Raw genomic sequence first — 24,279 nt, forward strand, 5'->3', positions numbered from 1 at the left:
CAACTTTTGCTAAGAGAGCTGATGTGACACTCTCTAGCTCCTGCTGGGAGGTGGCTCAAGTCTTGGGGCATGTGCATAAGTGATGGCCAACCACCGCATCATTGATGCTATTGCTTCCAGCAATTCTGTGAAGTTGTGGACATGCAAAAGGCACTGCATGACGTTTCAATGGATGCCACGAGTCCTTAGTATCACGTACTGGCCTGATCCACCTGGGAGAGAAGCATAGTAATGCAACTTAGCAATCGTTCACCTTGAAAGACGTCCATTAAGAAACCACATTGCAAAAATTCATCTTTACTGCGAGGTATTAGCTGCTGGCGAGGCGCAAAGATGCACTATGCATGGTTTTAGACTGTCACGAATGTTACAGTTTTTGGCTGCACAGCAGAGGTACGTCTGTACACTATACCTTGGAGCAGAAGCTGGCCAAGTCGGTGTCACTATGGCAGTTTCAGTAGCATGCTCGAGTAAACGGCCAGACAGAGAATACTTGTGTTTCCTGGAGCGTTGGGATCAGATGCATTACGGGGACTCTGTCTGCCTTATGTCGATGACTCTGATGTTTCAATTCGATAACCATTTTCCACGTTGCAACCGAGAGACGTTTACGGTGGTTGTGGCTTCTATGCACTCCCTGACGTAATATTTCATTCGCAGCGTTTTCAGCTTTATAAATGTACTGTCTTTGTGATCAAGGTCAAATGAATTGGTTGAAACTAGAGCCTTTCACAAGTCACTTTCTGCTTTCAGCAGAATCGTTTTTCGGGTAAGCTATCCGGAGAAGTATTTTCTAATTCTTTGCATGCATTTTACAGCAAGTATGTTGCAGAGAAGTTCGAGTATTCCTGCTGATCTTGAATATGTTCAGACTGATTATTGTACTTGATGTTAATTGTGAATAGGTGTTAGACCACACAAAGTGACGTTTTACATCCTCTGTTGCAAAGGTAACAAATGAACTTGCAGGTCGTATTAGGAGACTGGAATGTGCTGATCGTAATGTTGCAGTCATGTAAATACATGTTCTAATCCCTTTTTCATTAAATTACTCGTTGCGCTATGGTCTTTCCTGTTTCATTAATCAAATAAGTCAGATCACTTTAACTTTTCTTTCATGGAAAAAAAAGTTGTATAAAAGAGGTAATATTTTGTGCTCATTTTCTCTTCCGTAATTCTAGTTGTTTACTCAGCTTACTTCAAATAAGGAAGTAGGAGGCTTTCAATCAGTCAGTATTCCATTTCACTCAAGTAAAGTAACACGTAGGACAGTCACCTTGAAATAAGTATTGATACACAGGGCATATTATTGCCTTCCATTTAATCGAAGCGTATGATGCGAAGTTATTAATTTTTTAGGAATACATTATTTAAAAAAATAACCATAGTGAAAATTAGGTAAATGTTTGGGAGTTGAAGAAGTTGTGATGTAAGTGAAATAACCATCGATTGATATGGGAGAAGGAGACACTGCCAGAAGAATGGAAATTGGCTATAATATGCCCAAAGTGCATCATGACAAAACAGAGTTGACGCAATTAGGAAGAAGACAAGAGCAGATAGAATTTGTTGAGATAGATGGCAAGAGGTTCAAGAGTGCAGACTAGTTCAAATACTTGGGATCGTGATTTACCACGGACAATAACATAACAAGGACATCAAGGAAAGAATAGCAGTGGGAACGAAATATATGCATACCCTCAATGAGACGCTTGGCTCTAAATCGATCTCAGTGAACACTAAGACGAAAATCTACAGCACAGTGATATGCCCAGCAGGTTCAGAAACATGGAGCGTGACTAAGCGAGAAAGGGAAAAACTATTAATATTTGAAAGAAGAGTAATGAGGAAGATATTGGGACCAGTTTTAGATAATGGAGAATGGAGGAGGAGCAAAATCGAGGAAATGTACCTTCTGATGCGACAACCAACTATTCTACTGAAGATAAAGAGCAAAAGAATACAATGGATGGGCCATGTAGCCCGTACGCCAGATGGAAGACAGGCGAAGGTCGCACTAGCGGGGAAACCAAATATCACTCGCCGCATTGGACGACCAACTCAGCGCTGGATGGACGACCTGGCGAAGGACCTAGCAACCCTGGGAATAGAAGAGCCCTGGTGGAACCGGACACAAAACAAGAAGGAATGGAGGCAGTTTGTGGAAGCAGCGCGTGGTCTGCAGGGCCTGTGATCGCTGAATATCTATCTATCTGATGTTGCTGCTCTTAGATGCATTTCTTTAAGTAATAAATGTATTAGTTTTTAATGTTCCCTAATGTAATAAATGCTTCATCTCATAAAGAAGTTTGCAAAGTGTGCGTAACGGAAACAGAACTACACGAATTAGATTACTAATGCAGGACTGACCACAGAGAGGATTCTCCTCTGCATCTTCGCAGGCCGCGCGGTACTAGCCGAGCGGTCTCAGGCGCTGCAGTCATGGACTGTGCGGCTGGTCCCGGTGGAGGTTCGAGTCCTCCCTCGGGCATGGGTGTGTGTGTTTGTCCTTAGGATAATTTAGGTTAAGTAGTGTGTAAGCTTAGGGACTGACGACCTTGGAAGTTAAATCCTATAAGCTTTCACACACATTTGAACATTTTTGTTCTTCGCAGGCAGCTGCACTGGGCATCAACACGGAGGAGAACCAGGCGCTGGCCAAGGAGCAGATCGGCTACATCCTGGGGGACACGGGTCGCAGCTATCTGGTCGGCTTCGGTGAGAACCCGCCGCTCAGGGCGCACCACCGCGCCGCGTGAGTAGTCGGGCAGCTATAGTGGAGTGCAAGTAGGAAGGCGGGTAATACAGGGGATGCGCTCAGTCTTTGCCGCCTTACTGCTACCACATTACCAGCACTTTCAGTTTTCCGTTGCAAATGTAAAGACGCATAGCCAGTGATCTACTTACAAGGGTCACTCCAAAAGTAATGCACACTATTTTGTTTAAATCCATCTTTTATTCTACATGTTTGAAAGTTTTACAGTGTGTAGATACATCTTTCAAGAACAATATTTTCATTTCTCCACATAATTTCCATCCCTTTCAACTGCCTTACGCCATCTTGGAACCAGCGCCTGAATACCTGCACGGTAAAATTCTGGACCAACCTGTTGGAGCCACTGTTTGGCAGCGTGCACAAGGGAGTCATCATGTTCAAACCTTGTTCCACGAAGAGAGTCTTTCTGTTCCCCAAAGAGATGATAGTCACATGGAGCCAGGTCAGAACAGTAAGGCGCGTGTTTCAGTGTTGTCCATCCGAGTTTAGTGATCGCTTGCATGGTTTTTTGACTGACATGTGGCCGTGCATTGTCGTGCTACAGCAAAACATCCTGCTTTTGCCAATATAGTCGAACACGACTCAGTAGAGCTTGAAGTTTCTTCAGTGTCGTCACATATGCATCATAATTTATGGTGGTTCCACTTGGCATGATGTCCACAAGCAAGAGTCCTTCGGAATCGAAAAACACCGTAGCCATAACTTTTCCAGCAGAAGGTATGGTTTTGAATTTTTTTCCTTGGGTGAATTTGCATGATGCCACTCCATTGGTTGCCTCTGGTGAAAAGCGATGGAGCCATGTTTCATCACCTGTCACAATTCTTCCAAGAAATTCATCTCCACCATTCTCGTACTGTTCCAAAAGTTCGCTGCGTACCGTTTTTCTTGTTTCTTTGTGAGCCACTGTCAGCATCCTGGGAACCCACCTGGCACAAACTTTTTTTAACGCCAACACTTTCAGTATTCTGCAAACGCTTCCTTCCCCTATCCCAACGTAGCGTGACAATTCGTTCACTGTGATGCGTCTGTCAGCAGTCACCAATCCGTTAAATCTCGGCACATTGTCTGGGGTGTGTGCAGTACGAGGCCTGCCGCTGCGAGGACAATCTTCAATACTGCCGTGCCCGCTTTCATCACGTAACCTGCTTGCCCACCAACCAACTGTACTGCGATCGACAGCAGCATCTTCATACAGCTTTTTCAACCTCTTGTGGATGTTCCCCACTGTCTCGTTTTCACAGCACAGATCTCCTCGCAGATCACACTCGCGCAGTGATACATGAACGCGCGAGGTATTATAACGAGTGTACAGACCTCCGATTAGGGAGTCTACATTTGTCTGTACCAGTCTATAGTCAAGTTTCAGTCTGCGCCTTATAAGATTACCATACTCCTGTACATAGCCATGAAGATAAATGTATAGACACTTTTGTCAAGTATCAGAGATATATGCGGGAATAAGATTAACGTACCAATACCAAAGGAACTTCAGATTGTCAATTGTAAATAGCATCCAGATCCAAGTTAAGTAATTTTTATGCTTGTTACTACACTCCTGGAAATTGAAATAAGAACACCGTGAACTCGTTGTCCCAGGAAGGGGAAACTTTATTGACACATTCCTGGGGTCAGATACATCACATGATCACACTGACAGAACCACAGGCACATAGACACAGGCAACAGAGCATGCACAATGTCGGCACTAGTACAGTGTATATCCACCTTTCGCAGCAATGCAGGCTGCTATTCTCCCATGGAGACGATCGTAGAGATGCTGGATGTAGTCCTGTGGAACGGCTTGCCATGCCATTTCCACCTGGCGCCTCAGTTGGACCAGCGTTCGTGCTGGACGTGCAGACCGCGTGAGACGACACTTCATCCAGTCCCAAACATGCTCAATGGGGGACAGATCCGGAGATCTTGCTGGCCAGGGTAGTTGACTTACACCTTCTAGAGCACGTTGGGTGGCACGGGATACATGCGGACGTGCATTGTCCTGTTGGAACAGCAAGTTCCCTTGCCGGTCTAGGAATGGTAGAACGATGGGTTCGATGACGGTTTGGATGTACCGTGCACTATTCAGTGTCCCCTCGACGATCACCAGTGGTGTACGGCCAGTGTAGGAGATCGCTCCCCACACCATGATGCCGGGTGCTGGCCCTGTGTGCCTCGGTCGTATGCAGTCCTGATTGTCGCGCTCACCTGCACGGCGCCAAACACGCATACGACCATCATTGGCACCAAGGCAGAGGCGACTCTCATCGCTGAAGACGACACGTCTCCATTCGTCCCTCCATTCACGCCTGTCGCGACACCACTGGAGGCGGGCTGCACGATGTTGGGGCGTGAGCGGAAGACGGCCTAACGGTGTGCGGGACCGTAGCCCAGCTTCATGGAGACGGTTGCGAATGGTCCTCGCCGATACCCCAGGAGCAACAGTGTCCCTAATTTGCTGGGAAGTGGCGGTGCGGTCCCCTACGGCACTGCGTAGGATCCTACGGTCTTGGCGTGCATCCGTGCGTCGCTGCGGTCCGGTCCCAGGTCGACGGGCACGTGCACCTTCCGCCGACCACTGGCGACAACATCGATGTACTGTGGAGACCTCACGCCCCACGTGTTGAGCACTTCGGCGGTACGTCCACCCGGCCTCCCGCATGCCCACTATACGCCCTCGCTCAAAGTCCGTCAACTGCACATACGGTTCATGTCCACGCTGTCGCGGCATGCTACCAGTGTTAAAGAATGCGATGGAGCTCCGTATGCCACGACAAACTGGCTGACACTGACGGCGGCGGTGCACAAATGCTGCGCAGCTAGCGCCATTCGACGGCCAACACCGCGGTTCCTGGTGTGTCCGCTGTGCCGTGCGTGTGATCATTGCTTGTACAGCCCTCTCGCAGTGTCCGGAGCAAGTATGGTGAGTCTGACACACCGGTGTCAATGTGTTCTTTTTTCCATTTCCAGGAGTGTATTTTTAATAAATGTGTGTGAAACTTAATCAAGTTGGTCACCGTCAATCTGCTACTCTACGTGTGCAAGTGGCATTCCTATCGCCTGACCTAACGGCAGAAGATAAACGCGCCACGATGAGACCATGAGACAAATTGCTGACACTCGCCTACTTCGTTAGAGCGACAAGTCAAATAATCTGATGGTGTGTGTACTGAAGATATTGCAGTACGAACGCCACACGTGTCTTAAATGTACATCTCTGACCAAGTCTCCGAAACCGCCTGCTGTACTCTAGGTACAGTTTCCTGCTGTTCTGTATCGACAGGTCGTGCCCCGACGCGCCCGCGACGTGCGACTGGACGCAGTTCAGCACGCCGGATCCCAACCCGCAAGTGCTCTATGGCGGCCTGGTTGGTGGGCCGGATGCCTACGACGCCTACTACGACAACCGCACCGACTACCAGCACAACGAAGTCGCGCTCGACTTCAACGCCGGATTCCAGGGGGTCGTGGCGGCTCTCGTACAACTTGGACTCTGAACCATTCCCTTCCACAGGTGTCCCACAATAAACTAAAACGCTAAGTGCACGACTGTGTTTGTTACTTCCGTCAGTATTAACAAATTCGTCGTACCTCCTGAGAATTCCAGTTCCTGCATCGAGCAATTTGCAATGCGGCTGAGACAAGTAGGAACTCCGTTGTATATGAAGTTCCTTTGCGCTGATAAAGGTGCAGTTTGCAACAGTTCAGGTAAAGTATTCGAACTGCTCCTTTCGCCTCGTCATCACACCTCCAGTGGCCTCAAACTGACCCACACATTTTTAGCGCTTTGCGGCGCGTGAGAAATTACGCGACGTGCAGCTCCGCCAGATTTACTGGGAAACATTTGTTGCCGGCTCCAGATCAATCATCGGAAGCGCCACACCGCTAAATCAGTCTAAATAAGGGTGGCCGGCTCCTATATGACACCAAATGCACTATTAAAATTGTCCCTACTATACTGTTAACGAATGTCCTGTATCAAGCGAACGCTATTCAGAGCGACTTCTAGTTTCGAGTGTGTGTGTGTGTGTGTGTGTGTGTGTGTGTGTGTGTGTGTGTGTGTATGTGAAATCTTATGGGACTTAACTGCTAAGGTCATCAGTCCCTAAGCTTACACACTACTTAACCTAAATTATCCAAAGGACAAACACACACATCCATGCCCGAGGGAGGACTCGAACCTCCACCAGGACCAACCGAACAGACCATGACTGCAGCGCCTGAGACCGCTCGCCTAATCCCGCGCGGCTAGTTCCGAGTACTATTTTGAAAAAGATACACTGAAAACGTTCGCTACACCACCTCCAGCCGGTTTTAGCAAAACATATCTACAATTTACTACAGAAAAGCAACAGACACAGAAAAAATCCCACTACAGATTTCCATTGAAAAAAAAAAAAAGGAATTTATTGCCTCCAATTAGATTCCAATACGTGTATCTGGAACTGTAAACATCACCTCTAGCTGGCTGATGGATCTACGCCATGTCGTGCTGGCTGTTCCTACCGATCATGGGCGCACTAACTAGACCGACAATTGCAAAGAAAAGTAACTGACCAGAAGTCCATGCCCACACACGGGGAATGCACTTGCGAACTCTTTCAAAACATTCTGTACTGGCCGAACATCTTTACTGTTCACTGGAGATCCTTCATTCCCAAATCAACACACTCTAAACTCTTAAATACAGCCTCTGCCCAACAGGACTCACTACCTGCTTCCTACAAATGGGAGAACTGACAGCCGCATCACGATTACGCAGCTCTCCAAGCATCTCTACAAAGTTGTTATACGTCCAGAGCTTTCAGCCAATTGGACTCAGGAGCAGAATCCAGACTACTGCAATGACCATTTGCTCCGCCAAGTGATAGAATTGAGTAGCAAAGTGGTTCTTCCTGTCAACACATTTCAAAAGTTTATTTCCAACAACAATTGGAAAACACCTGGAATAAGGGGAAAGTAGCTAGTCATTTACCCATCATAAAATACCCCAACAAAGAAAAAAATCTTTTCTATGTGCAAAGGCTGTAGAGTTTCTTTTATTCTCTACCGGTTTCGGTACTGGAAACCATCTTCCCTTGTACAAGACAAGAATAACAGAATGTAATTTCCTACAAACTTGTAACATGAAAGCAGATAAAAAGATTTGAAGCAACGTTATACTCGTGCTTATATAATGTACATCAACCGCTCAAAAATACATCTCTACCAAATGCGGCAACATAAACTATAAAATGTGACTAATTATCACCACTTTTGTGTCAGAGAGTTCACACTGTAGTAGATTTACACTATCGAAGCTTGGGTAGCATGCACACACTTAATCTTAACAGGAAAAAGTAGTCCATCGATGCGTAGTAAACAGTGCGCAGTACAGTTCAAAGATAAAATTGCAATACCGAAAGAAGTAGACATTACGTGTACATCAAAGAATATCAGACTACAGCTTCGTGTTTCAGATATTATTGTTTGACCACACATGGAATAAACATTCAAGTTAAGATGGCGTCTGATAGTAATGGTGAGAAGAGTACTGTCCCAAATATATGTCACAGTTGCATGCAAAACTAAATAAGCCCTCAATTCACGTGTTTTTCTTTCACTAACTGAAGGAATCTATAGTACTCAAATTCTCCAAATGTATTGGGTGTTTACTATGTTACGCAGCATCGTGCACTAAAAATATTTTTTTCAGTTTGGAAGAATATTTACTAAGAAAAGTGTCATTAAATTAAAATAAAAAGGTTGTGTGGAAGATTATACTACACGAGGATACTTAACCTTACTTAAAAATAGTATACAGTTATCTTCTAGTGTGCTGGAGTACATCGTGATAGTATCAAATTTTACTTGTAATCTAAGTAGCAGCGTAAGTATTAGCGAGTGTCATATTTTTCAACGAAATCTATGTAGGCCATACATAACAATAACTGCTACACACAAAAATTATTTTATATTCAAACATTTTTCCGCCAACAACAGCCCCTTTTTTTCTACTATCTCATCATTGTCATGCTGTGACTTGGTAATTCAAGAAGTTACTTACTTACGAATGTCAGTTATTTATCTACATTAGCCATATGGTATTTATACCTACCTACAAACTCAGAACTCGGACAACCTGCGACAATACTACTAGATGAGCTATTATTTCACAAGAAAAGGAAAATAGCTACGTGAAGGGCAGTCTTGTGTAATACAAATAATTGTGGTGCACCCTGAAATTATTGGTCTGAACTGACATATTCATTAGATGCATATAAGACAGAGCTTTCCAATTATTTGCTAACCAAATAATTAGTGGAAATTCACGGAAACATTTATTGTCATAATTAGTCACATTCTGTACTTGACGCTTCCTTATTTAGCAGAGGCATATTTTAGACCAGTTGACTTACGTTATGTTTTTGTTTCCACTGTCATGTTGTAAGAATACTTGTGTTATGTTGTCTTGTATCTTGCAGTACCTCCTGCGAAGATCATTGCCAATACTGAAAGTGGTAGAGACTAAATAAAACTCCACAGCTGTTAGCACAAGGAAAGATTTTTTTCCAAGTATCTATAGCTGTAGATAATTTGAAGAAAGCTTCATTTACAAGAATTATGGAAATATTGTTCTATAGCCCCAAATTAGGCAAAACCTCTTCCACAGGTGTCGGAAACCAGGTGTGGCTTGCACAGTGTACAAAAGGAGTAGCCCGGACTGCGATAGGGAATCACACGTGTCAGATTCTTTAAGATAGCAATCAAGTTCTCAAACAACGTGTAAAACACTATACGATTTAATTCTGACATCTCTATTGCGAAGTACAATTTGCGTAACGGGATAATGACCACATTAAGGTAATAATAACCTGGTACAAAAATTACATATTATGAGCTGTAGTCATTACTAGTGTGTCGAAATTTTCATGGAAATGGAAATGAGCGTACGGCATTGTGGGCCGGGAGTCCCCCATTCGTGGAAGTTCGGCCGCCGAGGGCAAGTACTTATTGCATTCGACGCCATATTGGGCGACCTGCGCGTCGGAGATGGAGATTAAATGATGATGATGACAACACAACACCCAGACCCTAAGCGGAGAAGCTCTCCTGCCCCAGCCGAAAATCAAATCCGGGCCCCTTGGCGTGACGCCGGCCGAAGTGGCCGAGCGGTTCTAGGCGTTACAGTCAGGAACCGCGCGACTGCTACGGTCGCAGGTTCGAATCCTGCTTCGGGCATGGATGTGTACGATGTGCTTAGGTTAGTTAGGTTTAAGTAGTTATAAGTTGTAGGGGACTGATGACCTCAGAAGTTAAGTCCCATAGTGCTCAGAGCCATTTTTTTTAACCTTGGCGTGACAGTCCGCCGCGCTGACCAGGCAGCTACGGGGTGGACTCGAAATCTACAATTATTGCCGTATAGTGACATACGCTTGATTCAGTTTCTCAGCGAAAGCTTAAATATGGAATGCAAACAGACTAATGTGTCGATTGGTTGCCGTTGTGACTTATCACTCGTACGTAGTCATACAATAGAACAAAAGTAGTATAATACCACCCCATTCAAAATATTGCACCATAAGACACGTGAGGGGTTACTGGTCCCCCATCGGGCGCCTCCCCAGGTGGCAGATAGGGGAATGCTCTCCAGATATGGTGGGTACCGGGGAAATAGAATACCCGGGGTGGTCCAAAACCAGTGAAGAGGAAGTCAACGTCTCGGATGCCGGAAGATAATGTTTTTATACCACTCCGATTGTAGAAGAGGCAGAAGGCATCTCTACGGGGCAGGCAGAGCTTAGAGCCTGGGAAAGGCAATCTGCCTAGGAAATGGTAATCCAAAATATTACACAGCGACCTTGTAAGCTGTGAGGTGGCAATCCCATCAACAAGCTTAACCTACGAAGCACTCGTACAGCGGCCAGGGGACTGTATACCTACTGGTTCACATCAACGATTTGCCTCGGATAATGGATTCAAAGGAAACGGACAAAGGCTATGGAACAGGAATTCGCGAAATGGAAACAAGACACACTGCTTCACATTTGGGACATGGAACGCCAGTAGTCTTAATAAACCAGATGCGGCAGCGACTTTGATATCTGATCTAAAAACATACAAGACAGACATTGTAGCTCTGCAGGAAGTTAAGTGACTTGGAGAAGGGATACACACGGAGGATAATTGTGTCATTTTTTATGGGAGAGATGAAAAACATCATGAATTTGGTACTGGTTTTGCTTTTAAGAACAGGATTGTTAATCGGGTTAAGGAATTCCATCCCATCAACGAAAGAATGTCTTACATAACAATCAAACACCAGTGATACGATATAACATTCATAAATGTCCATGCACAGACTGAAGATTCAACTGAGGATGAGAAAGATTAATACTATGAAGAATCAGAGAGAGTAACCGAAAGTTTTCCAACAAGAAACATGAAAGTTATCTTAGGGGATTTTAATGGAAAAATAGGTACCTAAAGAGGATATAGTCATCCCCACAATAGGAAAACATAGCAAGCACTCGACCACAAACGAAAATGGATTAAATATGATCAACTTTGCACTGTCATAGAATATGAGAATTTGCTCGACGATGTTCCCTCTCAAAGATATACACAAATGTACATGGTGCTCCCCAGATGGGGAAACAGTAAATCAGATTGATCATGTTACGACAAATCAACATTTCACTTCATTTATAAGAGATGTCAGAGCCTACTGAGGAGCTGAAATCGGCTCAGATCATATCCTAGTGGGGGGAAAGATGAAAATCAAGATGATTTGGAATCAACAACCAAAAGCCACACCAAAATCTAATTTAGACATCGAACGACTGAAGGAACAGTCTGTTAAAGAAGCCTATTTGATTGAAATAAATAACCGATTTACAGCATTGCAGGAAGCTGAGGAGGAAAATAGTGTCCAGAAGTCTTGGGAAAGAATAAAGACTGTAGTAACAGATGCAGCAGAAAAAACACTGGGCAAGAAAAAGAAAACGAAGAAACAGAAATGGTTCAACGAAAAGTGTCAGAGAGAAGTAGAAAGGAGGAAAGAAGCTGTGGCTGCATCATGAGAGTGAGGACAGGAGAGAGAACTTGAAGGCGGTTAGAAGGGAAACAACATGAGTTCTACGAACAGAAAAAAGGAAATATCTAACTGGAGAACTAGAATCTATAGAAGTGGAAAGCAGGAATGGAAACTCAAAGAAGTTGTTTCAGTATACAAAGAAAAGTAAGAGAGGTTATCAAAATGAAAATCTATTTATAAAAGATAAAAATCAAAATATGCTAACGCAGCTGGAAGATATCCTAGAAAGATGGAAAGAGTATTTCTCAGAAGTGTTAAATTTCGCTGATTCGCACATAACCCTCAATTACGCAATGTCTGAGAGTGACAGCATTAATAATGCCGAATTTAGAATCACAGAACAGGAATTGATCCACACCATTCAAAAGCTCAAAAACAAAAAGGCAGCAGGCGAGGACCAGATATCAGCAGAGATTTTAAAAATGGCTGAAGCAAGCTACACAAAGACATTTATAACATCACAATGACGTGGGAAACTGAAACACTGCCGGAAGATTGGAAAACAGCAATAATTTGTCCGATACACGAGAAGGGAAACAGAATGGAATGTAGAAATTACAGAGGAATCAGTTTGCTGAACGTAACATACAAAATCCTCTCAATTATCATTCTGGAAAAACTTGAACCTTACGTAGAAAACATTATTCAAGATTACCAGGCTGGATTTCGAACAAACCGTCCCATAACTGATAATTTGTATACTATACGGCAGATCTTTGAGAAATACTGGGAATTTAACAATAACATCCACTGTCTCTTCATTGACTTCCAGCGAGCCTACTACAGCATCCACAGAAGTAGCCTCTACAACACATTACGAGAATGTAGTGTACCCAGTAAAATCATTAGGATGATACAACTGTGCATGGATGGCTCCCAGGCAGCAGTGAAGTTCAGAGGATCCATATCCCCACCTAACCAATTAAAACAGGCTTACAATTGGGAGACGCTCTTTCATGTGTCCTCTTCAACCTTGCATTAGAAAAAGTTGTTAGGGAGAGTAATTTACATTCATACAATGGTCTCCGATTCGAACACAGTGAAGTAAAACTCCTAGCTTATGCAAATGATATAGCGTTGCTGAGTGAAACTGAAGAAGAACTGAAAGAAATGTACAGATCTCTCAGGCACAGTGCCAGCAAAATGGGGATTCTGATTAACCAAGAGAAAACCGAATATATGGAAATGAGTCATAAACCCAAATCCTTACTTTGAAACTGACCAGCTTTCTAAATTCAGAAACGTTCTATAGTTTAAATACCTTGGATCACGTTTCAGCAGTAAAAATATCAGAACAATGGATATAAATGAAAGAATAGCCTCAGGGTCAAGATGTCTGTACTCACTAAGCAACCCACTCAAAAGTAAAGCTTATCGATCACCACAAAGATGAAGATATACAACACTATCATCTATCGCATAGTACTGTACGGTTCAGAAAGCTGGACGCTTATAGAGAATGAAAGAGAAAAACTGAATGTTTTCGAAAGAAAAGTAATGAGAAAAATATGGGGACCTGTGTTGGAGAATGGTGTATGGAGGTTTCGAAAGAAAAATGAAATTTATCAGTTAATGAAGCAAGCCACTATCATCCAGAAATCAAAAAGTAGGAAACTGGAATGGGCTGGACATGTGGCTCGAACAGAAAACAACGGAATCACCAAGAAAGCATTTGAAGGAACTCTCCAGGCAACAAGATCATTGGGCCCACCCCGTAGAAGGTGGAAAGATGACACAGAGAAGGACATCGCAGCATTAGGAATTTCCGCAGGGTGGAGAGAGGCTGCGAGAGACAGAAGGCGGTGGAAGCAGATCGTTGATGCAGAGCGTGGTCTACAGGGCCTATGACCGCTGAGAAGAGAAAGAGAGAAGACACGTAACAACAAACTTTGTAAAACACTAGGATCCAAAATGCCGACTTATTCACAACGCAGCAACATCACAGCAAATGATATACAGCAGTGAATCCATAAAGGTCAGAAATAATGAACAAATACTGGAGGCAAGAAATTACTGATACATCCTATTCCAAAGAGAGTGAAACAAAAGAAGAAGATACACCACCAAAAAAGATACTATAAAACTTTACTGTTCCACTACTAGTTTCGACAATGTACTTCATTATCTCGCAGGTAAAATTCAGCTTGAGTTCTGGTGGAATGTAGGAACACGTGAGGCAATACTAACACTACGACTTATGTTAGAAGATAGGATAAATTAAGGCAAATCTACGTTTTTAGCATTGATAGACTTAGAGAAAGCTTATAACAATATAAAGTGGAGTACATTCTTAGCATAGCTGAAGGCGGAAAGGGCAAAATACAGAGAGGAGAAGGTTATATACATATTGCACAGAAACCAGACTGTTGTTATAAGAGTCGAAGGGCATGAATGGCAAGGAGTGAATAGGGAAAGTGTGAGACATGGTTCTATCCTACCCTCGATTATATTCATCTGCATGTTCTCCAAACAGGAAAGGAACAGAAGAAAAATTTGGAAAAGGAATTGGAGTTCAGGGAGAAGAAATAAAAACACTGGAGTTAGCCGATGACACTGTGTTGCTGTCAAAGGCAGCAAAGGACTTGCAAGTGTAGGCGAACTGATTTGACACTGTCCTCACAGAAGGATATAAGAAGAATATCAACAAAATCAAAATAAGGGTAATGGACTATAGTCGAATTAAATCAGATGATGCTGACGGTGTTAGAGAAGGAAATAAGGAACTAAGAGTAGTAGATGAATTTTACTATTTGGGATGACGAGGGCTGAGATAGAGAGGATAGAAAATGTCCTCTCTAAATCACAAGAAGGGCGTTCGAGAAGAAGAGATATTTGTTGACATGGAATATAAATTTAAGCGCTATCAAGTCTATTCTGAAAGTATTTGTCTGGAGTTAGAGTTTCATGGAAGTGAAACATGGACGATAAGCAAATCGGAGAACAGAAAAATAGCTTTTAAAAAAGGTTCTATAGAAGAATGTTGGAGAGTAGGTGGCAGGTGGCATAAATAATGAAGTACCTAACAGAATTGAGGAGGAAAGAAATTTGGGGATACCCTGACTAAAAGAAGGGATGGATTAATAGGACACGTTTTGGCAAATCAATAGACCACCAATTGAGCACTTGGTGGAAGTGTATACGTCTGTGCGGGGTGGGGGGGATAGAAATTGTAGAGGGAGATCAAGAGATGAATATGGTCAGCAGATTAAAATGTTAAATGGATGTGGATTGCAGTAGATTTTGGGAGACGAAGAGGCTAGCACAGGATAGAGCAGTGTGGAGAGGTGCATCAAAATCAGTCGTCGCACTGAAGTCTACAATAAGAGCTTACAGAAATGGCCCAGAACAACATATCAGAAATCATATGGGATTGGCGCAAACTGATACATAGTAGGAGCAATCAGAAAGCACCAGATACTGAAATCACTACGGTGAATTAGACTGTGACGTAGCAATGGGTGTGGCACAGGTGGGCGCTGCCGCCGAGTAGACGGGCTCCGGCAGTCGCGCGTCAGCTATAGAGCACGCTGCTGTCCTAGGTAGTGAGCGACGTCACGCGAAGTTCGTTGGAAGTAGCGAGTACGGAGCGTATAGATGCGGCCTCAGCGCTGAAATTACGCTGCTGCTGCTTTCATTTATTTTGTGAGACGATAACTAATGACGTATTGGCCGCTGGAAGACGAGTAATTATCTTAAAACCTGGTCATAATTTTTTTATTGCAATGACTCAGCTTTTCAGACGGAGCGCAAACATAAATGACCCTGCGGATAGCATGAACAGCAATCTGCAACTGTTTGCTGACGACGCTTAATCTACGAGAAAGTGTAGTCACACAGTGAATGTGGGAGGATACTGGATAACTTACACAAAATTTCTATGATGTGTGATGATGGGTACTTGCTGCAAATGCAGAAAAAGTAAGTTAATACGGATGAGGAGGGTAATCTTGGAATACAGTGTTAGTGTTATGCATCTTGTCACAGTAACATAGACTAAATATCTAGCTGTACGCTGCATAGCGATAGGAAATGGCTCGAGCAACTTAGGTCAGTAGTGGGGAACGCGAGTGGTTGACTCGGTTTACTAGGAGAATTCGAGGTAAATGTAGCTTATCTGTAAAGGATACTGTAAACAGAAACTAGCGCCACCCATTCTTGAGCATTACTCGAATGTTTGGGATCCGCACCAGGTGAGATTAAAGGAAGACATCGAAGCAGTTCATAGGCGGGTTATTATATTTGTTACCGGTAAGTTCGGTGAGCACACAGATATTACGGAGATACTTCGTGAGTTGAAATGGGACGCCGGCCCGTGTGGCCGAGCGGTTCTAGGCGCTTCAATCTGGAAGATCGCGACCGTTACGGTCGTAGGTTCGAATCCTGACTCGGGCATGGATGTGTGTGATGTCCTTAGGTTAGTTAGGTATAAGAAGTTCTATGTTCTAGGGGACTGATGACCTCAGATGTTAAGTCCCATAGTGCTCAGAGCCATTTGAACCATTTTTTAAAATGGGAATCCCTGGAGGGAAGACGACGTTCATCTCGCGTATTGAACGCAAAGGCAAATAAAACTATGGCTAGTATTAATAGCGACAATTAGCGTTGTTTTACGATTTCTATTTTATAACTATATTATAATAAACAAATATATTAAGTGATCAAGATGGTTATATTGAAAAAAATTATTATAATATGCCCACCAGAAGAGGGGAAGTATAATGTGCACTTCTCAATCAGTCTATTACGAAATAACGACGATATCCCATTACTCACAAAGCAGAATATTTCTTCTTAGTGTATTTTTTCACTTCACACCTCTCAAAATGTCAAGATCGGACTGATAAACCAGCTGAAATTATTAGTCTTTCACATATTCACCCTTCACTGCTAACATTTCTCTCAAAGTTGGATGAGTAGACGGAGACGTTGGTTGGAGAAATTTGCATTTTAGCTGTTGAGGAAATACTCTGCTTGTGAAATAATTTCGTCGTGTTTCTGGAAATGCCTGCCACGCAATGGTTTCTTCGTTCAAAGAAAGAGGAAGAGGTCATTGGGTATCAGGACAATGAGGAGCGTGAGGCAAAATTTGGTAGCCCAAAAATGTAGCATCTGTTACTGGATCGTGTGAAGTTTCAGCTGAGTCTCGATCAAGGAGCAAAAATTGCCACTGTGGACAGTTTCTCCGGGCCTTTCCTCTTGACAGCGTCAGGACACTTTGATAATATACTCATGTGGCGGTTTGGCCATTACGAGCGTCAGTTGTTAGCTCCCAGCGATGGCATCCCACAAAACGTTCGTCATGATTTTGTCCGAAAAGTAAGTCTTCCTGTCAAAAAAGCATCGATAAGATTCCTTTCAGAATTTGCTGATACAAATGTCCCATACTTAGCAATCCTATACAACGGCTCGCTCGACGAAAGATCCATAGTAAAAGAATGTAAAGTTACCCAGGTCACTCGAATATTCAAGAAAGAAAATAGGAGTAACCCCTTGTACTACAAACCCATATCACTAACGTCGTATTTGCATTAGGATTTTGTAACGTACGCTGTGTTCGAACGTTGTGAATTACCTCGAAGGTAACAGTATACTGACAAACAGTTTGCACGAATTCATAAAATAACGTTCTTGTGATATACAACCAGCTCTTTATTCGCACGAAATATTGAGTGCTATCAATAGGAGATCTCAGATTGATTCCATATTTCTAAATTTCAAAATGTTCAAATGTGTGTGAAATCTTATGGGACTTAACTCTAAGGTCATCAGTCCCTAAGGACAAACACACACACCCATGCCCGAGGGAGGACTTGAACCTCCGCCGGGACCAGCCGCACAGTCCATGACTGCAGCGCCTAAGACCACTCGGCTAATCCCGCGCGCCTTTAAATTTCGTGAAGGCTTTCGATGTCGTTCCTAACAGGAGACTTCCTAATTAAGCTGTGTGCCTGTAAATCAGCGCTTCAGTTGTGCTACTGAATCCGTGATTTCCTCTCGTAGTAACAGAAGAAAAATCACTGAGTAAAACGAAGTGATATCTAGTGTTCCTCAAGGAATTATCATAGGCTCTCTGCTTTCTATAATCAACATAAAAGATTTAGGAGATAATCTGAGCAGTCCTCTTAGATCGTTTGTTGATGATGGTGTCAGTTACCGTTTAGTAAAGTCATTAGAAGATGAAATCCAATTGCAAAATGACTTAGACACGATATCTCAATGGTTCGAAAAGTGGCAGTTATCTCTCAGTAGGAAAAGTGTAAGGTCATCCACATGATACAGAAAAGGAATCCGTTAAATGTTGATTACACGATAAAAGACACAAATTTATGAGCTATCAATTCGATTACATTCTTAGAAATTATAATTATGAATGAATGAGCTGGAGCCATCACAAGAATGAGCTGGAATGATTACATAGATAAAGTTGTTGGGAAGGCAAACCAAAGACTATGTTATATTGGCAGAACGCAAAAAGATGCAACAGATCTGCTAAAGAGGCTGCCTATGCTATGCTTGTTCGTCCTCTGCTACAGTATTGCTGTTCTATATGGGATCATTGCCACATAGGATTTTAAGTAGGACATCGAAAAAGTCCAAAGGAGGGCAGCTCGTTTTGCGTTATCGAGAAATAAGGGAGAGAGTGTCACGGACACGATACCGGATTTATGACGGACATCATTCAAAAGATGGTGTTTTTCGTTGCTGGAGAATCTTCTCACGAAACTTCGATCACCAACTTTCTCCTCCAATTGCAAAAATATTTTGTTGACGCTGACCTAGACGGAGACAAACGATCGTCACAATAAAATAAGAGAAATCAGAGATCGCACGGTGAGATGTAGGTATTCGTTTTCTCCGCGCTGTTCGATAGTGGAATAATAAAGAATTATTGTGAAGATGGTTCGATGAACCCTCTTGCAGGCACTTAAGTGTGATGAGCGGAGTATCCACGTAGATGTAGTTGTAGATGAGCAGAACTAAAAATAATAATGTGTTCATTAATGTTAACACTAATCACGTGTACATATCCTGTAAACTTAGTTGTTATACACTTCTATAAGAGAATCATTGACACGAACTGACGAACATTTGAATAACTAACTGACTGGCTCCGTAAACTTTCCGGCCTAATAATTCATTGCATTCATATCCGGTCTCCAGCCGGAACATCTCGTCATCTGGACACAATATTTCGGCGGTCCATCTTCAGGTGAGCAGGCCGTCGCACTATCTTGCCGGAACTGAAGTCAAACACGCCGCTGCGGCTCCTTTATACACTGACCGTGGGTTCACCACGCGTGCGCGAAAATAACTGCACTCTAGCAACAGGCACAAAGCCGCACCGGTGGTGAAAGCTCGTGAAAACGATAAATCGATATCAAACTCTACTTACAGTTTTTGAAGACAGAGACAGGGACCGTTGTCTCTTAATGTCAAACAGAACAGGGTTCCAACTCTTACTTAAAAGATACTCCTTATCTCTGTTTATAATATCGTCATATAGCCGAATTTCAGTGGCTTCTTTCACTACACAGTCTCAATTCCGCGACGCAGGGGCAACCACTAGTGTCTCATAGTACAGCATTTTATGTCCTTCCGTAAGACAATGCTCCCCACCGCAGACTTTTCTGGCTGAAATAAACGTGTGTGGCAATGATGCTCCACGCAACGCTCCTACTTACAACTTAGGCAAGTATTTAGCGTCCATTCTCAGGCCCCATGTCGGAAAATGCGAACACCATATCTCCAATTCTCAGGATTTTATTCAGCGTTTGAAGTCTTTGTGTCTCAGTCCCACGGATTTTCTTGTTAGTTTTGATGTTGTGTCTCTGTTCAGCAGAGTTGAAGACTCTATGCTATTGCTTGGTGAAAAATTGGACGAAGATACAATTAAGCTTTGTCGCCATGTGTTGACGTCGACGTATTTTTTATTTAAAGACAAATACGTTGAACAAACGGACGGAACGGCTATGGGGAGTCCATTATCCCCCACAGTCGCCAGTTTGTTTGTGGAAGATGAGGACATGGCGCTGAAGAAGGTGTTCTGAAAAACAACTTGCTTCTGGTGATACGTGACGATACCTTTATGGTATGGCCACATGGGAGGGATGATCTAGATCGTTTTCTAGATCATTTTAATTGCCTGAATCCCAATATTAAGTTCACGATGGAAGTTGAAAAGGATGGAAAACTTCCGTTGTTAGATGTCTCGGTCTGCAGGAGGGATGATGAGACATTAGGACACAGTGTTTATCGCAAGCCCACGCATACGGACCGATATCTTCATGTATCAAGTTGTCATCCATCGCACTAACGCAACAGGGTCCTACTTACATTGGTAAAAAGAGCTTACGTCATCTCAGATGCAGATAGCTTGACAGAAGAGTCGGACCATCTAGAAGCTATGTTCAAGCAGAACGGTTATACCGACAATCAGATCCGTCGTGCTCTGTTGTTTGGACCTTCGCGGGAACCAACGGAGATACAAGCAAGTCGGTGGCATTCCTACCTTTTGCGGGGAGCATATCTTGAAAAATAAGTGGAATTTTAAAGACATTTAATATTAAAAGTGTATTCCGAACGCCAACTAAGACCAGAGCGCTGTTGGGTTCGGTGGAGGGTGATTTAGGTTTGAGAAAGCCCGGAGTCTACAACATTCCCTGCCACTGCGGGAAGGTCTATATTGGGCAAACAGTTCGTACGGTCCAAGATCGTTGCGTGGAGCATCATCGCCACACAGGTTTATTTCATCCAGAAAAGTCTGCGGTGGCAAACATTGTCTTAGGGAAGGACACAAAATGTTGTACGATGAGACACAGGTGGTTGCCCCTGCTACGCGGTATTGGGATTGAGTAGTGAAAGAAGCCATTGAAATCCGGCTATCTGACAATATTATAAAGAGAGATAAGGGGCATCCTTTAAGTCAGAGCTGTAACCCTGTTCTGTTTGACATTAAGAAACAACGGTCCTTGACTCGGTCTTCAAAAACTGCCAATAGAGTTTCATATCGATTTATCGTTTTCACGAGCTTTCACCACCGGTGCGCCGTTGTGCCTGTTTCTAAAGGGCAGTTATTTTCGCGCACGCGTGGTGGACCCACGGTCGGTGTATAAAGGAGCCGCCGCGGCGTGTTTGACTTCAGTTCTGGCGAGACAGTGCGACGGCCTACGCACCTGAAGATGGACCGCCGAAAAATTGTGTCCAGATGACGAGGTGTTCCGGCTGGAGACCCGATATGGATACAATTAACTGACTGTGTTGCTACCTTCATGTAAACCTCTCAGTATCATTATGTAACCCCGTTGCCCATCATATACTCACACCATTTCCCATTTGTAGGAAAAATTATACTCTGTGATGAAACTACTCAAAATATGCTCGTACAGGGGTGACATTTCAGTTAACAATCCCCACAGGCACGAAAGTACCGCAGTAGCGTAAAATGTGGTGATAAAGACAGTGGAGTGAATAGGAACGAAACTCCCAAAAATGTTCCGTGCTATCGTGTCACAGTAAAAATGAGAATATAATTCGAAGATCTGATTGTCGAGGTTGGTAGTGAACCAATGTAGCGGAGAAATTATAAATTTCAAAGTTGGCGACACTGTCAGTTGATGTTTTATTCACTGTATGATAGAACTTCATTTGTAAGAACAAATCTAAATTGTGTTGTTTTATTGTAAGCAAATTTACAGTCCAATTTCATTAATCCAAAGTGTTTCTTCTAATCGAAAATGTTTGGTTGTGTTTTCGGAATTTGTGGGATGAACAGAAATACTAATAATCAGTGTTTCTATGAACAAACAAAGTATTTGATAGAAATGAAGAACCACTGGGCACTGTTCCCAACACAGGAGTTCATGCTGTGATTAAATTATATGAAAAAAGTAAACAGTAATTTAGATCGCACGCATGTGAAACATGTTATTAAGAAAGCAAAGACTTTGATCATATTTGTTTTCACAAAAAAACAAGATCGATTAATGACATTTATTTTAACAAATGAGGAGTCATTTTTTAACACATGTGACCTAATGTATTAGGAAACAAACCAAGTTCATCAATCTGCTGTTACTAGGAAGTAATTAGAGATATAACAATTGGAGATATAACAATATTTATTTGGAAAACAGAGTAGAATATCACAATTCATGTAATATTTTTAGTTATTGTACTGAATAAAACATTTTTTGAAGGAAAAAATTATTATTTTCCTACATCGGTAACACAGTTCGATAACTTCCCATTCACCACAAAGACCTATAAATAAGGAAATAATAAGAATAACACTGTTGTTTCTACTCAACAGTCTCTGTCAGCTGAAATGCACTTGGCCTTTTTTTCAAAAAAATTCAAAATTATTTATATTCACTCCTATCTACCGTACCATCAGTCTGGTAAGTTTCGCTCTAGGTGTTCATAGTGTTATGCTCTCCAATTTTGTCATGCAGGTTAATGGCAGAAACTGCTGACATCCGAAATACACTATCAACTGGAGTCTTGTAAAAAATGATAAAAATGTAATTTGTAGCTGTTTCTCTTAAGGAGATTAGATCTTATAGTAATTATCTACATCTACATCTACATCTACATGGATACTCTGCAAATCACATTTAAGTGCCTGGCAGAGGGTTCATCGAACCACCTTCACAATTCTTTTATTCCAATCTCGTACAGCGCGCGGAAAGAATCAGCACCTATATCTTTACGTACGAGCTCTGATTTCCCTTATTTTATCTTTGTGATCGTTCCGCCCTATGTAGGTCGGTGCAACAAAATATTTTCGCATTCGGAGGAGAAAGTTGGTGATTGGAATTTCGTGAGAAGATACCGTCGCAACGAAAAACGCCTTTCGTTCAACGATTTCCAGCCCAAATCCCGTATCATTTCAATGACACTCTCTCCCATATTTCGCGATAATACAAAACGTGCTGCCTTTCTTTGAACTTTTTCGGTGTACTCCGTCAGTCCTACCTGGTAAGGATGCCACACCGCGCAGCAGTATTCTAAAAGAGAACGGACAAGCGTAGTGTAGGCAGTCTCCTTAGTAGGTCTGTTACATTTTCTAAGTGTCCTGCCAATAAAGCGCAGTCTTTGGCTAGCCTTCCCCACAAAATTTGCTATGAGTTCCTTCCAATTTAAATTGTTCGTAATTTAGTTGAATTTGCGGCTTTTAGATTAGACTGATTTATCGTGTAACCAAAGTTTGCCGGCCGCAGTGGCCGTGTGGTTCTAGGCGCTGCAGTCCGGAGCCGCGCTGCTGCTGCGGTCGCAGGTTCGAATCCTGCCTCGGGCATGGGTGTGTGTGATGTACTTAGGTTAGTTGGGTTTAAGTAGTTCTAAGTTCTAGGGGACTAATGACCACAGCAGTTGAGTCCCATAGTGTTCAGAGCCATTTGAACCATTTTTTTGAACCAAAGTTTAACGAGTTCGTTTTAGTACTCATGCGGATGACCTCACACTTTTCGTTATTTGGGGTCAACTTCCATTTTTCGCACCATTCAGACATTTTTTTCTAAATCGTTTTGCAGTTTGTTTTGATCTTCTGATGAATTTATTAGTCGATAAACGACAGCGTCGTCTGTAAACAACCGAGGAGGGCTGCTCAGATTGTCTCCCAATCGTTTATATAGATAAGGAACAGCAAAGGGACTATAACACTACCATGAAGAAGGCCAGAAATCACTTCTGTTTTAGTCGATGACTTTCCGTCAATTATAACGAACTGTGACCTCTCTGACAGGAAATCACAGATCCAGTCACATAACTGAGACGATATTCCATAAGCACGCAATTTCACTACGAGCCGCTTGTGTGGCACAGTGTCAAAAGCCTTCTGGAAATACAGAAATACGGAATCGATCTGAAATCCCTTGTCAATAGCACTCAGCACTTCACGTGAATAAAGAGCTAGTTGTGTTTCACAGGAACGATGTTTTCTAAGCCCATGTTAAATGGCTCTGAGGACAATGGGACTTAACATCTATGGTCATCAGTCCCTTAGAACTTAGAACTACTTAAACCTAACTAACCTAAGGACATCACACAACACGCAGTCATCACTAAGCCCATGTTGACTGTGGCTCAATAGGCCTTTTTCGTCTAGGTAATTCATTAAGTTCGGACACAATATATGTTCTAAAATCCTGCTGCATATCTACGTTAACGATATGGGCCTGTAATTTAGTGGATTACTCCTGCTACCTTTCTTGAATATTTGTGTGACCTGTGCAACTTTCCAGTCTTTGGGTACGGATATTTCGTCGAGCGAACGGTTGTATATGATTGTTAAGTATGAAGCTAATGCACCAGCATTGTCCGAAAGGAACCTAATTGGTATACGGCCTGGACCAGAAGACCCGCTTTTTGTAAGAGATTTGTTGCTTCACTACTCCGAGGATTAACCCAACAAAAAAGGGTCGTTTGGCAC

At 42.8% G+C, this 24,279-nt stretch overlaps 1 protein-coding gene across 1 annotated transcript in view; it reads left to right on the forward strand.

Moving 5' to 3' along the window:
* The window catches only part of LOC124619235 (endoglucanase A-like), a 45,632-nt gene extending 39,313 nt beyond the window's left edge, over positions 1-6,319 (forward strand). Inside the window, exons 7-8 of the mRNA XM_047145478.1 lie at positions 2,616-2,755; positions 6,057-6,319. Of these exons, the coding sequence (XP_047001434.1) occupies positions 2,616-2,755; positions 6,057-6,270 (354 nt within the window). The 3' untranslated portion in view covers positions 6,271-6,319. The remainder of the gene's footprint in view (positions 1-2,615; positions 2,756-6,056) is intronic.
* The last annotated feature ends 17,960 nt before the right edge of the window (positions 6,320-24,279 follow it).

This window comes from Schistocerca americana, chromosome 6 (assembly GCF_021461395.2).
Source record: "Schistocerca americana isolate TAMUIC-IGC-003095 chromosome 6, iqSchAmer2.1, whole genome shotgun sequence".
In the NCBI taxonomy this organism is placed as follows: Eukaryota; Metazoa; Arthropoda; class Insecta; order Orthoptera; family Acrididae; genus Schistocerca; species Schistocerca americana.